The sequence below is a fragment of the Alosa alosa genome, chromosome 9, assembly GCF_017589495.1.
Source record: "Alosa alosa isolate M-15738 ecotype Scorff River chromosome 9, AALO_Geno_1.1, whole genome shotgun sequence".
NCBI lineage: Eukaryota > Metazoa > Chordata > Actinopteri > Clupeiformes > Clupeidae > Alosa > Alosa alosa.
In genome coordinates this window covers 7,798,856-7,819,035 of record NC_063197.1, presented here as the reverse complement: position 1 = coordinate 7,819,035, position 20,180 = coordinate 7,798,856, and the positions used below count along the sequence as shown (strand labels likewise).

General features: G+C 42.4%; 1 protein-coding gene across 3 annotated transcripts in view; it reads left to right on the top strand.

Moving 5' to 3' along the window:
- Positions 1-802: 802 nt before the first annotated feature.
- faf1 (Fas (TNFRSF6) associated factor 1) overlaps positions 803-20,180 on the top strand; it is an 86,924-nt gene continuing 67,546 nt past the window's right edge. For 2 of the 3 annotated variants that reach the window (XM_048251633.1, XM_048251632.1), the window contains exons 1-4: positions 804-1,177; positions 2,478-2,546; positions 12,186-12,232; positions 16,909-17,201. In XM_048251633.1, the coding sequence (XP_048107590.1) occupies positions 1,118-1,177; positions 2,478-2,546; positions 12,186-12,232; positions 16,909-17,201 (469 nt within the window). In that variant the 5' untranslated portion in view covers positions 804-1,117. Of the gene's footprint in view, positions 1,178-2,477; positions 2,547-12,185; positions 12,233-16,908; positions 17,202-20,180 lie in introns of all 3 variants that reach the window. The other variant, XM_048251634.1, reaches the window with a different exon arrangement.

Below are 20,180 nucleotides of genomic sequence, written 5' to 3'. Positions count from 1 at the left end.
CCGATGATATGTCAGTCTAAGCAGCCACAATGAAATAAGCGAGCCACATGTCTGGTTTTCTTGTTCCAGTCAGTCGCAGAGGTCCAGAACGGCTGTGGTCTCCGTTCTACACAAAATGATACAATGAAGCGTGCCTATGCTAATTTTTACATTATACATTTGCTACAATGTAGCCTACGTGTAACAACATTTGTTGGGCTGTGTGAAACAAATTAAGATGCTTGCTTAGATTAGAGCAGCAGTTTGAATCTAATGGTCACGTCACCATCACAATAGTCTAGATTTTCTGTCCCTAAATCAATGAAGGAAAAACTAGTGGAACTGTCTAGTGTGATTCCTACGTCTCCATACTTTGTTTGAAGTGAGCCACTGCCCTCTACAGGGCAGACTAGGGACAGGAAAAAAATGCTAATTTCATTGGGGGATATGTGTTACTATTGACATGGCAGTATTTTTTTTGTCTCCACAAACTCCAAACACCCATTTCCCCAACGTAGATTATTTAGATGAGCAAATGTTGGGTAGATAAATATAGGCAAAGAGTATAGATATAGGTCTATATTTTGCCTGTTAAGCACAGTAGGCTAGCTGTAGGCTTGTGTTAATATCAGAATCCATCAGCGAGGAGCCTAGCCGGTTGTAATGTAATCATTCCTGTGCTACATACAACATTAATATAATTGGTTCATTTTGATCTGAACGACTAAGCAGTAAGCAGTAAGCACTGCAGTTCCCCTTTAAGATATGTGCCTATAATTATTTTACGACAACACTTTGAAATTGCCGTAAAGCAACCGGATTGCCTGAACATAGATAAAAGAAAAAAGTGACGATTACACCGAACTGAGATCTATCAGAATCAGAACACGGCCCGAAAGTGCGGATTTTGCATCTCAGCAGCCGCATCTTGACAGTTACAGGGCTCCGTTGTTTTTGACATTTGATGACTATACATTTGTACATGAATCCCTAGTCACTTGGCGTGCGTGTGTTTGTGTGTGCGAGTGTGTTTGTGTGTGAGACAGATAACAGATTGCTAGTTAGCGTTAGCTAGCTATTGAGTCAAAACGATAGCTAGACCAGTGGCAAAGCTAGCTAGCGTTTGGCAGTCATTGCAATGATGGCCTCCGATAGCGGTAGCAACATGGATAGAGAGATGATTCTGGCTGACTTTCAGGTGGGTTCTTTTTTGTAACCATTACCAGTGACATAGTTAAACAAACTGTAATCTTTGTCACAAGTCTTACGGGAGATATGTTTAGCTCTGTGAATGTCAACAATGATGTAGCGCAAGCTCTCTGGCTGTCTAACAAAATTGCTAACGTTAATGCACAGTAATGACGGCAATACGTTTGAGAGCTTGGTAGTTGGCTAACAGCATCTCAACTAATGCCACTTGCTGTATAACTAAACAAACATTACTGTTTGCTCATTCTAAAGCCAGAAAAGGAAAGAGTATTGCGATAGGTTTAGACACTTTAAGTGGCTCGTTATGGTATAAATAATTATTTGTTAAATAAGTCCCCAAGTCCCAGGTCAGCTAATGTTAACTACTAGCTAATGCTTCTTACATGGGTAATGTTTGTTAGCACGCTAGAACTAGCCAGCAGCTTAGCCAATTATTCAGTTATTCAGAATAGGGCAATCATGCTAACCTTACCCTTAACAGTATGGTTGTTGAATAATTAATTTACCTGACTAGTCATACACAGAAACAGACATACGGCTGGTCTTTAATTAAATAAGTATTGTGAAGCTCTATGTCTAGAACCAATGGCTACGCGAATTTAGCTGCTAACGTTATCCAAATGTGATTTATTGAGGTAAGAGAATGACAGGACAGTTTAGTGTTCGTAGCTAAGGTTGCTTAGTTAGCCTATGTTAGCGGACAGTTATGTCCGTCATATTTTTGTACATCGTAGGTTTTCAAATTATTACATTTACAGTGACGTTAGGTCAGTTTAACAGGTAACAATTCTTGAATCATCTGAGCCTATAATTATTGTATGTCCCACTCTAGGTTGCAACTGTCAACATACTGATAGCTAGCTTGTTTTAGCGTTCATCAAGGCTCAAATCAAGCTAGCTGCCTATGGGATGTGGAAAAACAAGGCCAAAACCCTAAGTACTGTGACACTTAGTCAAATGGAAAACAACTCGTCTGTGTCTGCGGCGAACGGTTAAACAGTTAATAGCATATTACGAGTAAATTATGTTTTCATGTTCTTAACAGGCCGAGTGGAGGCTTGATCTTTTCCCATTTTATATGCATAAAGATGTAAACACATAATTTAGGTAGACTATTGGTGATATAACTGGTTACTGTAGGTGGGCCAAGTTTTGGAAAGACTATGCACTGTATGTGTGCATGTTTTATATCAACTGGTCTTTTACATAAATTTAATTTGCCATAACTCAACACCATAGATGTGCAGGATCAGGGTTCCTTATGATGTGTGTTTATTCATTTGTTACAGGCTTGCACTGGTATTGACAACATTGCAGAAGCAATTACTCTGTTAGAGCTGAACAACTGGGATTTGGTGGTAAGTTTTGCTTACTCCTTTTGGAAAAAAAGTAATCCGTACTGAGAGACTCTTCTAAAAGAAACATAGCGTATTTACACATGGAGAGAAACAAAAATAATTTTCCAAAATCTATTTTAAAGTTAATCTGGATTAGCAGTGATAGGAGGATCTTAGATTGACACTTGACACTGACAAATTCAACCAATCCAGTCAGTCAATTCCTTAGATTTTACTGTGATATATTTAAAGCATCAACTGGTGGCTGTTCTTTTGGTGAGGTCGGCCAAAAGTTTCAGAGTTGATTATTAAGCAGTTTGGCAGGTGAATCTCTCTAGGTCGTTGTTTCTTTTGAAGATACAACACACTCCTTGTCAAACATTATAGTTCCTCCTAAAAAGTAAATAATGATGGCTGTATTATTAAGCAAGAGGAGTGGGCCATTTCCCTCAGTTCAGAATGCAAAAGTCAAATTGTGATTTAACAAGCCCAACGGTAGATGCTGCCACCTTTAAGGGTACATTTACATTTTTACATTTATTAATTGAGCAGACGCTTTTATCCAAAGCAACTTATTCTGTCAAGTATATTACAAGGGCCATTGTCCCCAGAGCCTCTCGGGGTTAAATGCCTTGCTCAAGGGCACAGTGGTGGAATCCGGGTATTGAACCCACAACTTTTCAGGCTACTGCATCCTAGCCCAGCTCCTTAGCCACTATGCCACCACCGCACCGCTACCATTGTGCCTAAAACTACAGTGAATCATCTCAGAAGAGAAAAGGAATTGGACTTTTTAAAGTATTGGTTGAAAGATGTCCACTTATTTGACTGTTTTATTTTTGAAGTTTAATTACAGTAGAAGAGGCCTCTTGATTGTGTCATAGAGAGCTGTCACAGAGCTGCTATATGGGCAAAAATGTTTTTGCTCAGTCTGTGTTTTGAACCACTCACAGATGGCACACTCACTAAAGCCGTTGGTGTTTGGGTGGTACGTTCTGTGGTATTTTAGGGCTGAAATGCATTGTTACAGAGGCCGAGTTGGTGGTGGTATATATTGTAGTCACCACTATATTTGGCTGCCGACTGTAACGCTCAAGTTTGGCATCTAAAGTAAGTCATTAACATATTATGTGATGTATTGAACGATGCATATTTAAATATGCAGTTGATCATGGATGAATGTGGGGCTGGATATGGGTGCATTGGTCTTGTAATTTCTCACAGTCAGGAACCCTTTATCCTACAGTTTACAGAAACTCGTGTTGCATTCAGTGGCCTGAGCTATGCATTCAAAAGTGCAGATATGCTTCAGAATTCTAAGATAGTATCTTGATTGAAAGATGGCCTGTGTCTAAAGTTCCTTACTTTATAGTTTATTTATTAGGGATTTATCGATATATAAAATAACAATTTGGCCGATAACCGATGCCAATACGGATATCTTTTTCTTTGTTTGTTTACTTCATTTTTGCTGTTAATTGTACCCTTTAGTAGAGTGGAAAGAAAAATATTCATTAATAACTGAACCATTTTCAGGTCTTTCAGGCCTTGATAGCACAACATTTACCTAGTGTTGAATGGATGCAGCAGACAAACATCAGCTACTGCCATCTGTAAATGTCATATAAATTTGCCAATAGCTGATATCAGTCAACAAGACCGATATTGGCCGATATATCGGTGCATCCCTGTTATTATTATTTTTTTGTGTACCATGACTAAACTTGCCTGAGTATTAGGCCTGTGCTGTAGACTGACACTGTAGACCACATTATCAAGGCCTCTCAGTAAATACCTCACCAGGTTCAGTTTCAGATTGCCTTCATTATGAGTGCCATTGACTGTCAGGTGTACACTGCTCACAGAGCCTGAAATTCTGGAAAGTTGTAGTACCACCTGCACAGTCAATGGACGTTCACTGTATGACACAGGCATGTGTGCTCATGTAGAAAAACAAAAATGGCAAAAGCAAAAAGTGTTATATCAACCAACTTCTGTTTGTCACTAATTAACTTTAGCATGTTGCTACACATTATTTGGAATGAGACATCATTTAATTGTAACTTGACACAAAGGTATTTATTTATCTATCTATTTTGCATTGCTATCAGCAGGCCCTTGCAGCTAAAAGCATGCAGTTTTGGGCCAAGCTGTGGTGTGATGCTGGCCAGAATTGAAACCAAGGGCGTTACTGTGATTTCAATATTGAAGGGACAGGGACAGATTTAGTGAGTGAGTCAAATCCATCCTGTCACATTGTCCTGTATGGCCATGTATAGTTTTTGTAAGCTACCCGTACGTCTCAGTAAGTCATCATTCCTAACCAGACACTGGTTTAAGCCCAGTTTGACACAGTACCAGAGAAGTGTAAATGTTGGCAGATGCCTCCTGGAGATTGATTTCAGGTTGATTCTAAACAGTTCTCACCAAGCTTATTGTTTTTTGCCTAAATGGTCAGCAACATGAGAGGCTAACTCCTCCAGTTTTAATAAGTTATATAAAACAAATAAAACCATATTTCATAATAGTAAGTGATGGTAAACAGCCCATCTTGCTGCTTGCAATGGAAGCATAATGGCCTGTTCCTAGATTGGCAATTTGGTGCTGAGAGTGACTGGTAGCCTGGTACCTAGCTAGTGATGCCTCCGAATGGAGTAGGCTACTTAAATCATCAAATCAGATGCATATCGTAGCTATGCTTCATAAGTATGCTTCTGAATAAAAGAATGGCTTGGAAACAAACAACTTGGATTCTACAAAGCCAAAGTAAGGTCATCCCACTTTACTTCTATGCTCTTAGCCCTAGTTCCACATTAGTTTGATGAGTATAAGCTTGATAGAGCCCTGTGCTTCACTTAACACTTTAGGGAGCTTTAAGTGAGACAGTGACTAGAAAACTCGTCCTTAGGCTATATCCAATGCCAACTCTACTGCCAGAAGACAAAAGAGTCAGAGTCAATAAAATGAGCCCTTCAACGAAATTGACAAGCAGCAGTAAGTAGGCTAAGCATGCTAAATTCGACATCCAAACAGTATTCTAACGTTAGCTTTGAGATACTGCTTGATTGCATAACTCAACTTAGTTTAGTCTCTTCAATGTAGCCTACTATGTTGTGATAAGACCTTAGCAGAGTTAACTTCAATGCAGCAGTTTTGAACAAATTTGCGCAGCATGGTCACGATGCTAAGCGGATTTAATAGCAATTTAGCCAGACGTCTTCTAAGCAATGCTTCTATGTGGCAACAACAATGCGGCCGATTTTGTTTTCGTGGCGCCCCGCCACAGATTAGTCCGTGTATGGGAAACACTGCTTACACTCGGTCACATCTGCCCACATGTCCTAAAGTTTAATTTGGCTTACTCAACAAAATGCCTGCCAGTGGCCAATCAAAACTATGAAGAGCACTATGAAGAGCTGTGTAATAATAGCAAATAAATTGTAACCATTTGCAAAAATGATCACCATATGTCGTCAGAGAGTAAGGAAACACGATTAATTAAAGTAATGGCTTATTTGACAACATTACTATAACCCGTAAAACCCATGAAAAAAAAAAAGAGTTACGGGGCGGAATCTCTTGGAATTTTCGTTTATGTTTTGAATGATTAATTCTAGAATAGCGTATTAATAATGGGATGCCGCATCCTCCTATTCGGGTTGCCAAATTAGCAAAGGACAACTGTCAGCAGCTGTCAGTTGTAGGCATAAACGAGTAACCTACGAGAGGCAGGCACATTTCCAAAATTAAAACAAGAAACAAATTAAGTGGACATCGGAGGAGCTTCTTGAGATGGCAACATCTTCGTCAAATGAAGAATATCAAGTCTGACGCAGAGCTGGCCATATTTCTCTACGACAGGTAGCCTAGGCTAAACTTCATCTGCATCGCTAACTTCAGCTAAATATGTTGCGTTGGTTAGAGAGGTTTTTTTTTTTTTTTTCACTGTTTCCGTAATGTGTAGCTGGGTCATGGTTGGAGAAACGTTAAAGCAGCTGCAGGTCAACTAACGTTAGCTAAGTCTGCATTACATCTGGCAACCCAGAAGAGGCTCGCGTCTGGTAGTCTTGAGAACGTTCACCAGTGTTTTGATTTTGGCCTACAGAACATTCGGTAACAATCCTACAAATCACTCCTTTAATTCCGTTAACAAGGGACGCTAGAACATCTCAAGACATGCTTGTGTCAATGCTTTGTGATGCAAAGGTTCAAGGTTTACTACATTTGACGTGATGAATCTCTGCCATAGCCTTTGCATGCACATCGAATTTTGTGCTCCTCTATAGGGGGCGTTTCAACTGACACATTTCAATAGATGCTTGGACCACTATGATCACCGCATGTGGAAGTGCGCTTGTGAATGTGCATTAAATCACTTTGGGAGCAGCATATAGTATGCAGACTTTTTACATTTACAGGCACAGGCACACATGCTACATGCACACAGGAGAAGACACAAGGGTCCTATAACAGTTCACTTCAAATATATGTTTTGCATGTAGTGTGAGGTCCTTTAATGTCTACAGTGTGTGTGCATCAGTGAAGCTCCCTGACAGATTTTTCACTTAGATAAATGTATTTATTGTCTATTACAAATGTTATATGTTGATGTGAGTGCAACCAGGGTTACCAAATCAAATTCCTTGTAAGGATTGTCTTGAGCTTAGTGAAGGAAGATGTTTCTGATTCAGATTACAAGGGTTAGAGAGTGATTGGAGCAATTATTGCAGACTTTATATTACAGTCCCTGAATTGTGTGTGACATTGCATTGTTTAACTTGTCGTGGTATGTCAGTGCATTAACAAGGGTTGTGCTGAATGGCTAGCCTTTCATCTGTCTGATAGGATGTAGGTCATCTTTCCGTGCCACACAGGCTAGTGAAATGAATGTAAATCTGCATTGTTGTGATCTTTCATTGCCAGTTAAAATGACCTCCAATAGATCGGATATACTTTGTGTTGTTTCTGGTATGGTACCTTGCAATCAGAGGGGCAACATAATTAATTTCTGTATAAAACGGCCAAAGTGTGCTAGGACCTACAAGTAAGCATACAGGGCAGTTAGTCACTTGCACGCACGCACGCACGCGTGGACATACTCACATGTATGCACATATAAGCATGACGTGCATTAGGGTGTCACCAATGGATCCTTTCTCAGTTGTTGCAGACTTGTCTTATGGAAGCAGTGGACACAAGTTTGTGCACACAAGAATATAGTCACACACACACACACACTCATACACATATCTTAACTTCAGCATTGCTTTGGGACAGTTGGCATTTTCCAAAATGACCATCACTATTTTTCTCTGTAATACATGTTATTTATAATTATTGTGTTCCTCTGACATCTAACATTAAAATAAAAGTTAATGTTTAGAATGATATAATGGTTTTTAATTTAAGCAATACTTGTTAGATCTTTACTGTGCCAACCCAAGCTGCAAGCAGATATTGGCCTATACAAAATGTTGGCTTGCGGACTGTTTTTTGTAAGAACAAATCAGTCACGGTATATTTATGGCATTACTGGAAAAATGTCAAGCAAGGGCCAAGTATATTAAGCCATAGCCTACATTTGTAAAGTAGTACTTGTCACAAACAGAATTTTTTTTTTGTAATGTCTGTCATGATGGATTTGCTCGTCAATATCTTAATCAAAAACTTGTTTGAACTTGTTAACACTCAAACTTTTATGTATCGTTTACATCTCTTCAGGGCTGACTGTGTCATAACCATTTTGATATTCGTGTTTCTTTTTGTTTTTTATTGCAAAATTTCATCTGGATTCCTGATGCTTTACGGTTCTGCCAGTGCAAGCTTTTCAGTTACCTGTGACTAAAAGAAACTGAAAGCTGACATGGCTCTACTGCGCAAACCAGCACATACTGTAGTGCAAACCAGTTTTAGTAGTCTATTTTTTATGCTTCATACTTAAATTGCTTAGTTGTGTTGATTATGGTCAAAGAAGTATATATCAGGTATCTTGCCAAATGTATTTAAGTATCCATGCATGGCCAGTAAGCCATAAGCACTCATTTCACTGGAGATCATCTTGAAGCCGAACACCCTCTGTGTGTTCTGGTGCCTGTAGGAAGTAGCACCAGGCCTATCCACTACTTTAATTTACATGTGAGATAGGGAAAGATGGGGAAAAATATTCTCACACCATCTTTATATTGACCCATTTTAGCTAAATAAAATAAAATCACGGAAATATACAGTGTGTTATAAATGACTTATAAGTCATGGTACATATTCCGAGTGTTGATGGGAAAGTAAGTAACAGCTTCACTGCTCACTGCGTCACTTGCATCCTCAGAGCCACTTATTACATATCATGCAAAGCAGTGCACAGTAGGCCTACTGTTATCCGGTGTCTTCATCTTCGTCTTCTTCGTCTTTATCTTTGTCGTCTAGGATTTTTCTGCATTTAAGGGAACATGACCCACATAATGTAGAATGTTTGTTCAAAATGTCACATAGATAAAGGTCTTATCTTAATCCTTAAAGGACACTGGAGCTATGTACTTTCAATTTTTGTGCAATTTGTACTTTTGGAGTCATTAATTAAAAAAACAATAAAAATGCACTCCTATACTTACCATGACACATTGTGACATAATTGGGCAATCAAGCTAGCTTGCACCTGTGTTCTGTTGAGGGCGGCAGCTACTTCAAAAGCACCTTTTAGCGTTGCGGAGACCGGTGCCAATGTGAGTGCGGTGCTTTCCACATTCGATTACTTAGACCCCATTATTGTCAATACAGTCCCGCACACCAGCGAGGGTGACCGCAGAGTTGGACGCTGGTTTGTGGGGTTGTATTGATGATAATGGGGTGTAAGTAATCGAATGTCAAAATCGAAGTGCGCCACACCCCCCTACTTACCCTTTTTCTCTCCACATTCTCTCTCTTGCTCTTTTCTCCCATCTCTCCCTCTTTTTATTTTCTTTCTTTCTTTTTTCATTTTCAAGTGAATCTCTCTTATCTGTGTTTCACACTCTCCATTTCCATAGATTCTTCTCTCTATTCCCCTTTTCTCCTCTCTGACCCCCTCTGATCCTCATTTTTAAAGGCGCAGTAAGGGATTTTGCAGGAAGTCGCGTTTGTTTGTGTATATTAAAAGTGTTTTAACCGAGGACCAAACAACACACCAGAGGGGCAGCTCACCCCTACCTTCAGTAGTCCCAGAGAGGCAGCTCACCCCTACCTTCAGTATTCCCAGAGAGGCAGCTCACCCCTACCCTCCGTAGTCCCAGAGAAATTCCACGCAGGGTTTTGGGTTTTTTTGGGAGCAGGCTGCCCCCACTTAGTTTGTTTCCAGTTTTCAGAGAGTGGGCTGCCTACAGAAACCATGTTTTTACAGTGTAATCACGGAATGGGCAGCTAGCAGTTCTGAGGAGGTGATTGCTAAATGCGGCAAAAAATGTAATGGGCTTGAAATCGTATAAAATCCTTGACTGCGTCTTTGAATTACACCTATCAGCACTTATTCATACTAACTCAAGGTTTCACATGCTCTAGCTAATATTCTCAATCATACCCACTTATTATACTCTCATACTCACACCCATTTATTCATACTCACTTACTCAATCATTATCATTCTCAATCCCAAGCATACTGACTTACTCACTTTTAGTATACTCACTCAATTCATGCTCATTCATTCTTACTTATACGAATTTATATTCATTCCTACTTATACGAATTCATATATTGATGGATATATTTTAATGTTTTCTGACAGATGGGGCAGCCGTGGTCTACTGGTTAGCACTTCGGACTTGTAACCGGAGGGTTGCCGGTTCGAACCCCGACCAGTAGGCACGGCTGAAGTGCCCTTGCCCTAGCAAGGCACCTAATCCCTCACTGCTCCCCGAGCGCCGCTGTTGTTGCAGGCAGCTCACTGCGCCGTGATTAGTGTGTGCTTCACCTCACTGTGTGCTGAGTGTGTTTCACTAATTCACGGATTGGGATAAATGCAGAGACCAAATTTCCATCACGGGATCAAAACGGTATATAAACTTATACTTATATTGCGTTTCAAGTGCAGGATGTGTAAAAAGCTTGTTTTGCACCCAGTTCTCCCATTTTCTCCTGCAGAGAGTAGTTCTCCCTCTTCACTGGAGAGGGAGACGATGAACTAAATGTAGTTTTGAGCTGTTGTCTTGCTGGCAGGCATTCAAAGCAAGCAAGCCCCGCATATATATGCACTGCTCTGCTCAGGCAGGCACACCTGCAAATGTCATGACTTGCTGTTCTTCTGCAGTGCTGGGAGCCTGTTCGAGCGCCATCAACAAAAGGGTCCCTGTGTGTGTAGAAGGGATGGGGGAAGTGGGGGAAGAGTGCAAAATGCAGACGTCAGCCCATGTTATACCACCCCCCCCCCCTCCCTCTCCGTAGTTACAGAGGCCCCTACCCCTGCACCTGGGCAAATTTCAATCCATCTGTGCGCTTAGCAGAAGAATCAGTGCCAGTGTATCTACCTCAACCTTCATCTGCTTCCAGAAGATAACATTTTGCCCGTGGTACTCCACAAACCCAAGTGGGAATTTCAAGTGGGAAATGAGCTGGAGTTTTCGACATGGGCACACAACAAAATCTCTTTTAGGCATGCTCTTTAAAAGCGGAATCAGCACAATAGAACCTCTAGACTCTTCCCTTTATTCTGACATGTGTAGAGCAAACAGGTTCAGGTTAGGCAGGGGGTTCCAGAGGATTGGCTTTGAATAATGACACCAGCATGCAACATTACATGACGGGCAGTGTCATTTCAGGGCTGCTATAAAACTGTCTTTGTGGAATAACAAAGCTAATCTCAGTCCTCGATTGATCTCTCAATGGCATCCTTTTCAATAATTATGGCATGGCTTATTTTTATTTATGTAATTATGGTACCAAATAATTAAAAACTTCCAAATATTCAAACTTTTTGGAACAGTCTTTATTTCCTAGTGTAATGTTGAACGGGATTAGAGAAGGTTGTGTGCCAGTAACGATCTCTAAGACGAGCCTTTGTTTCTGTTCAAAAGTGTGTAGGTCTACTCTGCATGCCAGGAAAGAGGTTAAAGCAGAGCAAAACACCGTGAAGGGGCTACGGCAAAGTTTCAGTTTGCATGTTTCTGACAAAACATTATTATTTCAGATATGACAAAAACTATACCTGGCTTAAAACATGAATTCTGGGACGGGTGTCTCGATAAAATGTAGCCTCATATTTCCCAACATTATGAAGCGCAGTCTTTTCCAATCATCCTCAGTAACGTCCTCAGAATGTCTCTTTTTCTTTCACTGGCCGGCTTCTTTGAGAGCGGTCAAGAGAAGGAGACAATCTAAAGGCCTATGCTTCAGTAGCCTTAAGCTCTTTTTCTTTGTTCATGGTCAAAGTGATAAGTTTGTTAAACAGCAAAGTGTATAGTGTCCTCCAGAGAGGCAGACAGCAAACTAAAGCAGTGTTGTACTGTTTTTCTCTGTCTATCTGCATGTGTGGCATTCTAGGGTTCTGGCTAGCTCCCAGGGGGGGAAAAAAACAAAAACAAAAAAACGGCTCGACGGCGTCTGAATCGTTCACCTCTCTGCAGCTTTTTTGTGTGTTTCTCTCTCAATCTCTCTAACGTCCCCCTCAACCCGTTTCTGCTTCTGTTTTCGCAGGCAGCCATCAACGGAGTTATACCACAAGAAAATGGGATCCTACAAAGGTAATCTCTGCATAAATACGAAGTAATGCTGAGCTCTCCTCGCACCCCCTGTTGTGTTGGCCAGATTTTGTTTTCAGTCTTGCAGGGACTAATGCCACTTGACAGGGGTGCTGCAGGAGTGGTGGTGTTCTGGCATGGACACGCGTGCCAGTGTGTGTGTTTTTTGTGAGGGAAGGTGAGCGCTCCTCAGCGGTCTCGCACGTTAACTGAGGCAGGCCGGCCAAAGCTAGCACACAGAAGTGCCGTTACACCCTGAAAAAAAAAAAAAAAAGGTGACATCGCAACTCAATTTTGAGTCTGAAGAAAAAGTCCTGTTAAAAGCCAAAAAAGGGGCAGTTCTTTGGGTTCTCAGGGTTCTTTTTTTTGTAAAAAAGAAAGAAAACACAACGGGTCTCCACTTAGAAAAACATTCGTTTTCATTACAGCAGCAAATGGCTTTTTCTACCATAATAGAGTCCAGCTGTAGCAGACGCTGTCCGTTTCTGTCTGTGGGCTTCTAAAACAAAAAGATATTTCACTGCACTTTAAACACGCAGCCATCGCTAGGCCTGTGGGTGTTGATGGCTGGATAACAGAAGCACTTTCACGTTGGGGATGTTTGATGTCAGAAAGAAGCCGATCCGGCAGCAGTTTAGGAAGCAATCATGGGCGGCATCATCAGAGCAAGACATTAATGTTTTCTCTGCTCATTTCCCCGAGGAAGTGGCGGGTAATTACTCCACGAAAGATCTCGCCGCAGAGCCAACAGGAAATCGAACAATCAGTTTCTTGATGCCCTCGTTAATTGAAGGGAACAACCTTTTTTGAGACCCTGATGTACAGATGTTCTTTTTGGTTAAGCAAGGCCCACAGACATGCACCAATACAACGCAAGCACCAAGTTGTAGTCTATATATAACGTGCCCTTTTTAAATCCCATTTTATGTCTGTCACCACAGTTTCCTCAGTTCTGTAGAAAAAAAAGAAAAGTAAACGACCGAAAACAGACAAAACTGAATCTGCACTGGGGAGTGTGTCGTTTAATATGTTTAAAGATGCGCACACACACACACACACACTTCTGAAGCCAACAGGCTCCCACTGCTGATGCTGAGTCAAAACTGGTTTCCTTACTTGTTTGATTGTGATGGCCGTTTTTGTGTAGGGTTCTGTGTTTTTGCTGAGACTATGGCACAATTTGGGGGCCCTGAGGTCAGTTGCCCATTGTGAATAGAAGCTGGCGTCGCGGGGCGGCACCGAGCCTTAAACGCTCATCGTGGGCTTGCGTTTACGGCAGCCAAGTAGAGCTCGGCACTGTGGGTAGAAACACAGGCCTGTGAACTCAGCCATAATAACAGGAGTCGAGACTGTTACAGAGTAAAAGAACTCAGTGTGGCATTGTGTCCACAGCCACGTATCTCTTTCTCTCTCCCTTTCCTTCTCTTGCTCTCGCTCTCTCTTCTTCTCCTTTGCTCTCTCTCTCTCTTGCACTCTCTCTTTCGCCCCCCTCTCCAACGGTCACCATTCATGAATACTCTGCGCTCAAGAACAAATATATTCAGAACCCGAGGACACTGTTCAACGGTTTATTTTCTTCTTTTTTTTCCAGCGTGTGTGAAGACTTGTTTTTTTTTTTTCTTCCCCTCTTTCTTTTTCTGTGTTTTTGTTTTTGTGTGTGGGTTTTTTTCCCTCTTAAAGGCACATAATTATGAATGGGCCCTGGCACGGTGACCTCCAGCCAGCCCATTTAGCGCCAGCGTCTGGCACCAGCCTGCGCCCGTAGGATGGCATCTCTTACTGTGAAGGGCCCCTTTTGAGGTGGCACCAGCCAGCTGGAGGCCTCCCCGCCTCTTTCCTCTCCCCTCCTCTTCTCTCTTTCCTCCTCATCTCCTCTCCTCTCGTCGCCTTGCCTCTCTTCCTCTCCTCTCTCCTTATCTTCTCTCCTTTCCTTTCCTCTCTTCTCCTCTCCTCGCTTCCCCTCTCCTCCTCTCTTCTAGACTCGTTTCCTATCTTTTCCTCCTCTCCTTGCCCTCTCCTCTTCTCTTCTTTCTTCTCCTCTTCTCTCATCTCCTTGCCTCTCTTCTCCTCTCCTTTTCTCCCCTCCTCTCCTCACTCCTCTTTTCTCCTCTCCTTTTCTCCCCTCCTCTCCTCACTCCTCTCTTCTCCTCTCCTCTCAATTACTCCTCATCTCCTCGCCCCGCCCCTGCTCTCCTTGTCTCCTCTGTGCTTCTTGAGTCTCCCTAGTGGTTCATATGACTGTACATTAGGGTAGAGTGACATCTAGATGTAAAGGGTGGAATTGCATGTAGTATGTAGTTGGGGTGCATGTAGCTAAAGACGTAGTAACTTTGCCTTGTCATAAACTTCTGCCAGGTTCTGTCCAGGTTAGGAGAATATAAGAGCTTAATTCTGCTTAATGTGTTTGTGGTTTGTCTGAAAGTGTTTAATGGTTAGTGTGGGATTACTTGGGGCAAGTCTTATCATAAACTATAAATGCCTTATGGGCCACACTTCTCATAATTTATATCTGTAGCTATAGTAGGAATCATATGGTTTTGTTACCAGTTGATGTAAATGTATGGTACCATTGTCGGAAGTATCACATATCACTAATTGCCGTGTATTAAAGTACACACTTAAACTATTTCAAATTTCCTCATTCCATTTTTTGTCAAATACTTCCTCATTCCATAGCTGTGCTGTCCTGTCCTCTGCCTAACTTCAGTGTTTGTGCCAGAGAATTGGGCTTACTGATCAAAGTAATGGCCATGAGTACAATTGGAGTTATCATGTCTCTCTCTCGTTCTTTCTCCCTCTCTTGTTCTCGCTCTCTTTCTCTCTCTCTCTCTGAAGATTTTTTTTCCCATTGTTTTTTTCCCCCCTGGATAACGATTTCCTGCATGCCCCCAGAGCCTAACGTCTTTAACCTTTTGGTATTCTAATAAGGTGGGATAAATACGTTCTTTGTGTGGTGCACTGGCACCCTGCTCCCTGTCCCAGTGCGATATGTGCTGACCCCCCGAGGAGAAGAGAAGCCTCTTTGTCCCGGCCTGCCCAGAGAAAAGACATTATTTACTGCTGCGCCGCTCAGCTCCACTCTGCTCCAGTCTGCTCCGCACGGGGACGGGGGCTCGAGGGAATTCAGCCATCAGACGTGGAGAGAGCGGGAGAAAAGCCGAGAAAAAGCCGTTTTGTATTGCTGGTAGAGAGAGAGGTAGAGAGAGAGAGAGAGAGAGAGAGAGAGAGATCAGAAGAAATGGGAAGGAGAGCGAGTTAGAGAGAGTGACAGTGATTTTCTGTGCGACAGACAATTGGCCGTCTGTTGGGCTGGGCCCGTATTATCCCGAGTGTAAAAGCCTGTGTACACTGACTCTGAAACTGTTTGCATTGCTGTCGAGTCAGCCTTGTTGCTGCCTCAGAATGGGGTGTTGCCTCTGTTTCTCTCCCTTTTTGGGTCTGCCCCTCTCCAGCACGGTCTCTCTCCCTTTCCTTTCCCCTCTCCTTCTCCCTAGCATTCTGCTCTCTCTCTCTCTCTCTCTCTCTCTCTCTCTCTCTCTCTCTCTCCCTAGAATTCTGGTATCTATCTCTCTCTGCCCCCCCTTCTCCCTCTCCCTAGCTCTCTCTCTCTCTCTCTCTCTCTATCTGTTTCTCGCTTGTTCTTTCACTCTCTCCCTAGCATTCTGAGTGAGCAAGTGAGAGACAGAGAGCTATACCACTCTCTTTCTTTCCATTTCTACATTTCTCCCTTAGCCCATCCATAAGAACTCTTTCAGTGGGTTGATAATATTCGCCTCAGTGAAATTATTCAATATTGAACGTACAGTTTTTCCTTTGTCAGTGGACTGTGCCCCTGTGATTTTCTTGTCAGAGAAGTGCATGTATACACAAGGCCTCCATGTTCTTTTCACGAGGTAGTTGTGGTTGAATTCAATGAGGAGTCGTTGACACTCTCAAATGTGCCGGCATCACATTATTGCAGGGGGAACAAATGTTTTGGGTGCAGATTGCGCCGCGCTCCGAACATGAGACCCTGGTGCCGTGTGTGTATGTCAATGGCCGCCTTTGTTTGGGCACAGTGGCGCCTGTGTTGGTGCTGTTTTTTTCTCCTTATGATGATTTGTGCAGCCTCTGTCCCATTCATTCAACCACAAGCCCCCTCTCTCTCTGTCCTCATGTTACTGAGCATCCTTCAAAGCTTTCATCTGCATGCGATGCCCCTCACACAAACAAAAGCCATGTACTGTAAGCAAAATACTTTCTAAACTAACCATTTCTAACATTGCAGTGTCTGTTATGAAGGATATGGAGTCATCATGTGTTATCATTATAGATCATTATGTGTCATTTTGTCATTACACTGATGTTAAGCTGTTTCATCACTGACTGTCTGTCAATCAATACCTGTCCACTGTACGCTATTTGAATTTCTATGAGCAGTATTTAGGTTCTTTCTGAGATCATTCCATGCTCAGTATACCACTACCACATGTTTGCTTTGTTTTTGCTACATGCCGTCTTTGTAGTAATGAGTAATAGTAAGATTGATTCACTTGCACCCATAACACTCTCTTTTATGTGTTTTCTGTTACTCAGGGCTGCCAAGAGATGCCATTGTGCTGTGGAATGCTGACGTTCAGTTCTATTGAACTGTGTTCTGTGTTCTATTGAACTGTGTTCTGTGTTCTATTCTCCTGCAGTAACTACTCTAGCGAGGGCTCCCAGACCAGCCCCTACGGGCCCCACAGTCAGGCGGCCACTGTGGCGGCGGCGGCAGCGGAGGCTGCGTCAGCGACGGCCGGAGCAGGAGCTGCTCCGGCGGCCCCCGCCTCGTCCTCTTCCTCCTCGTCCTCCCCTCCCACGGCGGGCTCGGCCTTCTGCCCGGTGCTGCCATCACGGCACATTGTGGAGCGGCAGCCACGCATGCTCCACTTCCGGGTGGACTACCGGCAACGCACAGTTGAGGTGGTGCTCGAGGACGCCAGTTCAGTGGGTGAGGAGAGCAGAACACACATGCCCACACACTCACACACACAGAGTATGTAAACTCGGACATACATGCACACACACATACTCACTCACGCATAAATGTACATGCACACATGCACAGACAGGACACAAGCAAAATGTACTCTGAATACACACGTACACTCTGAAGCTAATAAATACACATGTACACAAACACACAGAAATATATTCAGCTCTATCAAGATCACATGCATACACACACACACACACGTAAGCACACTATGCTGAACGCATTCAGCCCCTCTCTCACTCAGTCACCCTCTCACAATGTGCTAGCCTGTTGGAGAGGTTCTTTTCCCATGTGGCCCTCTGACAGTTGACAGGTTGAATCCTGGGCCATGTAGCTGCAGGAGTCTAAACACGATGTGTGAATCCGACGTGCTTGAGAAAAGCTAAAGAAGCCTTCTTAGCCATGGTGATGGTTGGGTTGGCACCCTGATTTGCAGTCGTAAACCCCAGAAAAACAGACTCAAAAGCAGAAGTTGGTTTGTCCTTATTTACAAACCTAATCGTGCTAATTAGCTCATTCCCTCCCAGGGGACCGTTCAAAAGTGTATACAGGGTTAAATCAAGAAGGACACTCTTAACTCGGATAAATAAAAAAAAAACGAAACCATACATTAACTGCAACTGTTTAATTAACCGCAGTGCCCAATAGCCCAATGAATCAGAGTCTGATTGTGCTTTTATCATAAAGAAGAGTGAAGAAAATAAATGCTTTCCCATGTATAGCCCTGTGCATTAACCTCATAGCTGAAGAAAGTTTGCAAACTCAATAAATAAACCTTAGTTAATAGTTGGGAAATTGCGGGTATTTGCAATCCCACTCTCTTGTATGGTGCTGCACATAAAGCTGTAATAATACCATTGTATGATTTCATGGCTCAAAGAAAATTAATACTGACATCTGTAGAGCCTAATATTTGTCAGATTGAGACGGTCATGAATAGAACGTGTCTGTTTTGTGCAAGCTTGCTGGTTTGATACAGATGAAGCCACATACATTGTCTTGATCTGATTTACAGGGAAATGGGTGTCAGCCTGAGTCAGGCCTTGAGGTACCGCGTATAACCTGTTTATTTCAGTGATATGAAATGTATCTTTTTTTTTTTTTGTCATGACCCCGCCAGTGAGTCTCGATATGTGGTTTTATTTCCTGCCAACAGTAGAGTTAATTTCCTGTGAGCGGTAGTCGTGTGTACAACGCGGTGGTCACGTTCCCGCGGACGCGGTTGCCAAGCTCCGTGATGGAGTGCAGCGCTGCCAAACGCTCAGCTATCGGGCTTCTGAGAATCGTTAGCAAGTGTGTTGTTGTTTTGGCCCTGACAATTCTAGGTAGGTAGGCAGTGGGAAGCCACAGCAGAAAGTGTGCACGTTTGCGCGTGCCTTCCTAGCTTTCTATGAAGAGTGATTCATCCAGCGCTCTGCTCGAGCAGCGTGTGAGTGGACTACAATGAGCCGCTGTTGGTTAGAAGGATTGTGTGAAATAAGATTCTCAAGGAAGGGGAGTGGTACATTTTGTAAATGTACATCTACCAGCCACTGGCAGATTTCTGGTCTAATTCACCAGCCACTCAATATTAAATTATTACTTTGTATCTGAAATCTACCAGCCACTTTCATATTTTGCCAGCATTTGGCTGGTGGCTGGTGTTAATTACCATTCCAAGGATGCCTCTCTCCTTTGTATTGATACAGTACTTGCAATTTAAATTGATACCCAATCAGTTGTTTTGTGTCTTTTAGTTAGTTTTGTGTCATTTAATTAAGTTTTCCCCCTTTGCATGGCATGTAGTAAGGATCTTGTTTAGCATTTGCTCATTGGGGGCAAGTGATTATGTGCATCACCTGCAGAGGTTCCAGTGTTGGTTGCATGAGTGCTGAAGTTACTTAGAAGTGTTTATCTGGTCGGATTCTGACGCCCACAGATAACTGTGGTCGTGTGCACCCAGTTTGATCTTCAGCTGGCTGATCTTCAGTTTTCTAAGAATCTGAACTGAAACGGAGTCCAGTTATGGTTAGCGAAGGAGACCTAAATGGAAAGGGAAATTACATACAAGCAGAACTGGAAAGTTTTCAGACTCTCAAGTTTTTCACATTTTGTTATGTTTCAAACTCCTCAATGGGTTCAGTTTTTTTCCCCCTCATCAATCTACAAACAAGGCTCCTATACTCCACGAAAATATGAAAAGTATAAAAAATAAAAGACTGAAATATCCCATTTACATAAGTATTCAGACTATTCAGTATTTAGGGATGTAACAGTTTATGTTTTTATGGTCCAGGCTGGACCAAGTTGTTTTTGTTGCCGTTTTTTGAGCCGGGGCTTTCCACAGAGGCCGCGTTTTTTTACAGTGTATTCAGGACACAGGCAGCTAGCGAATGGTCGGGGGATGTTTGCTGTGTGTGACAAAAAATGTTCGCTTAGAGCACCTTTTAAGTTCACAATGCAATTTTCTCACGATTTTTTTAGTTGAATAAGCTGAAGTCAGTATTTCCCGCAGAAATTATGTTAGTTAGAGGGGCATATTGAGCTATGTAGCTTTGTCGTCTTCGTCTTCTTCTTCTTCTTCTTCACACATATACAGATATTATAGCCTAGGTAATGTTGCTATCAAGCTACATTATTGTAAACAAAGTAGTTGAATGGGCTACCTCATCATAGTCTACTGGTTGGAGATGGACTGCTCAGTTTCCCCATGTGTGTAAGTTTCAAACTGATACTTTTTCTTGGGACGGGCCGTTTTGAGTCTGGGAAAAGACTTGTCCATTTACATTGGGATTAAGATGAGAATTTAGCAGTCAACTTGACTAATAGTTTTGACCGCATTTGCGCAGCTTGCTGATAATGCTAACCAGATTTAATACCAATTTAGCAACGAGAGTCCTTGCTTGCACAGTTGCGAATGTTTAGATTAAATGTGCATGCTGAGGGGCGTAACAG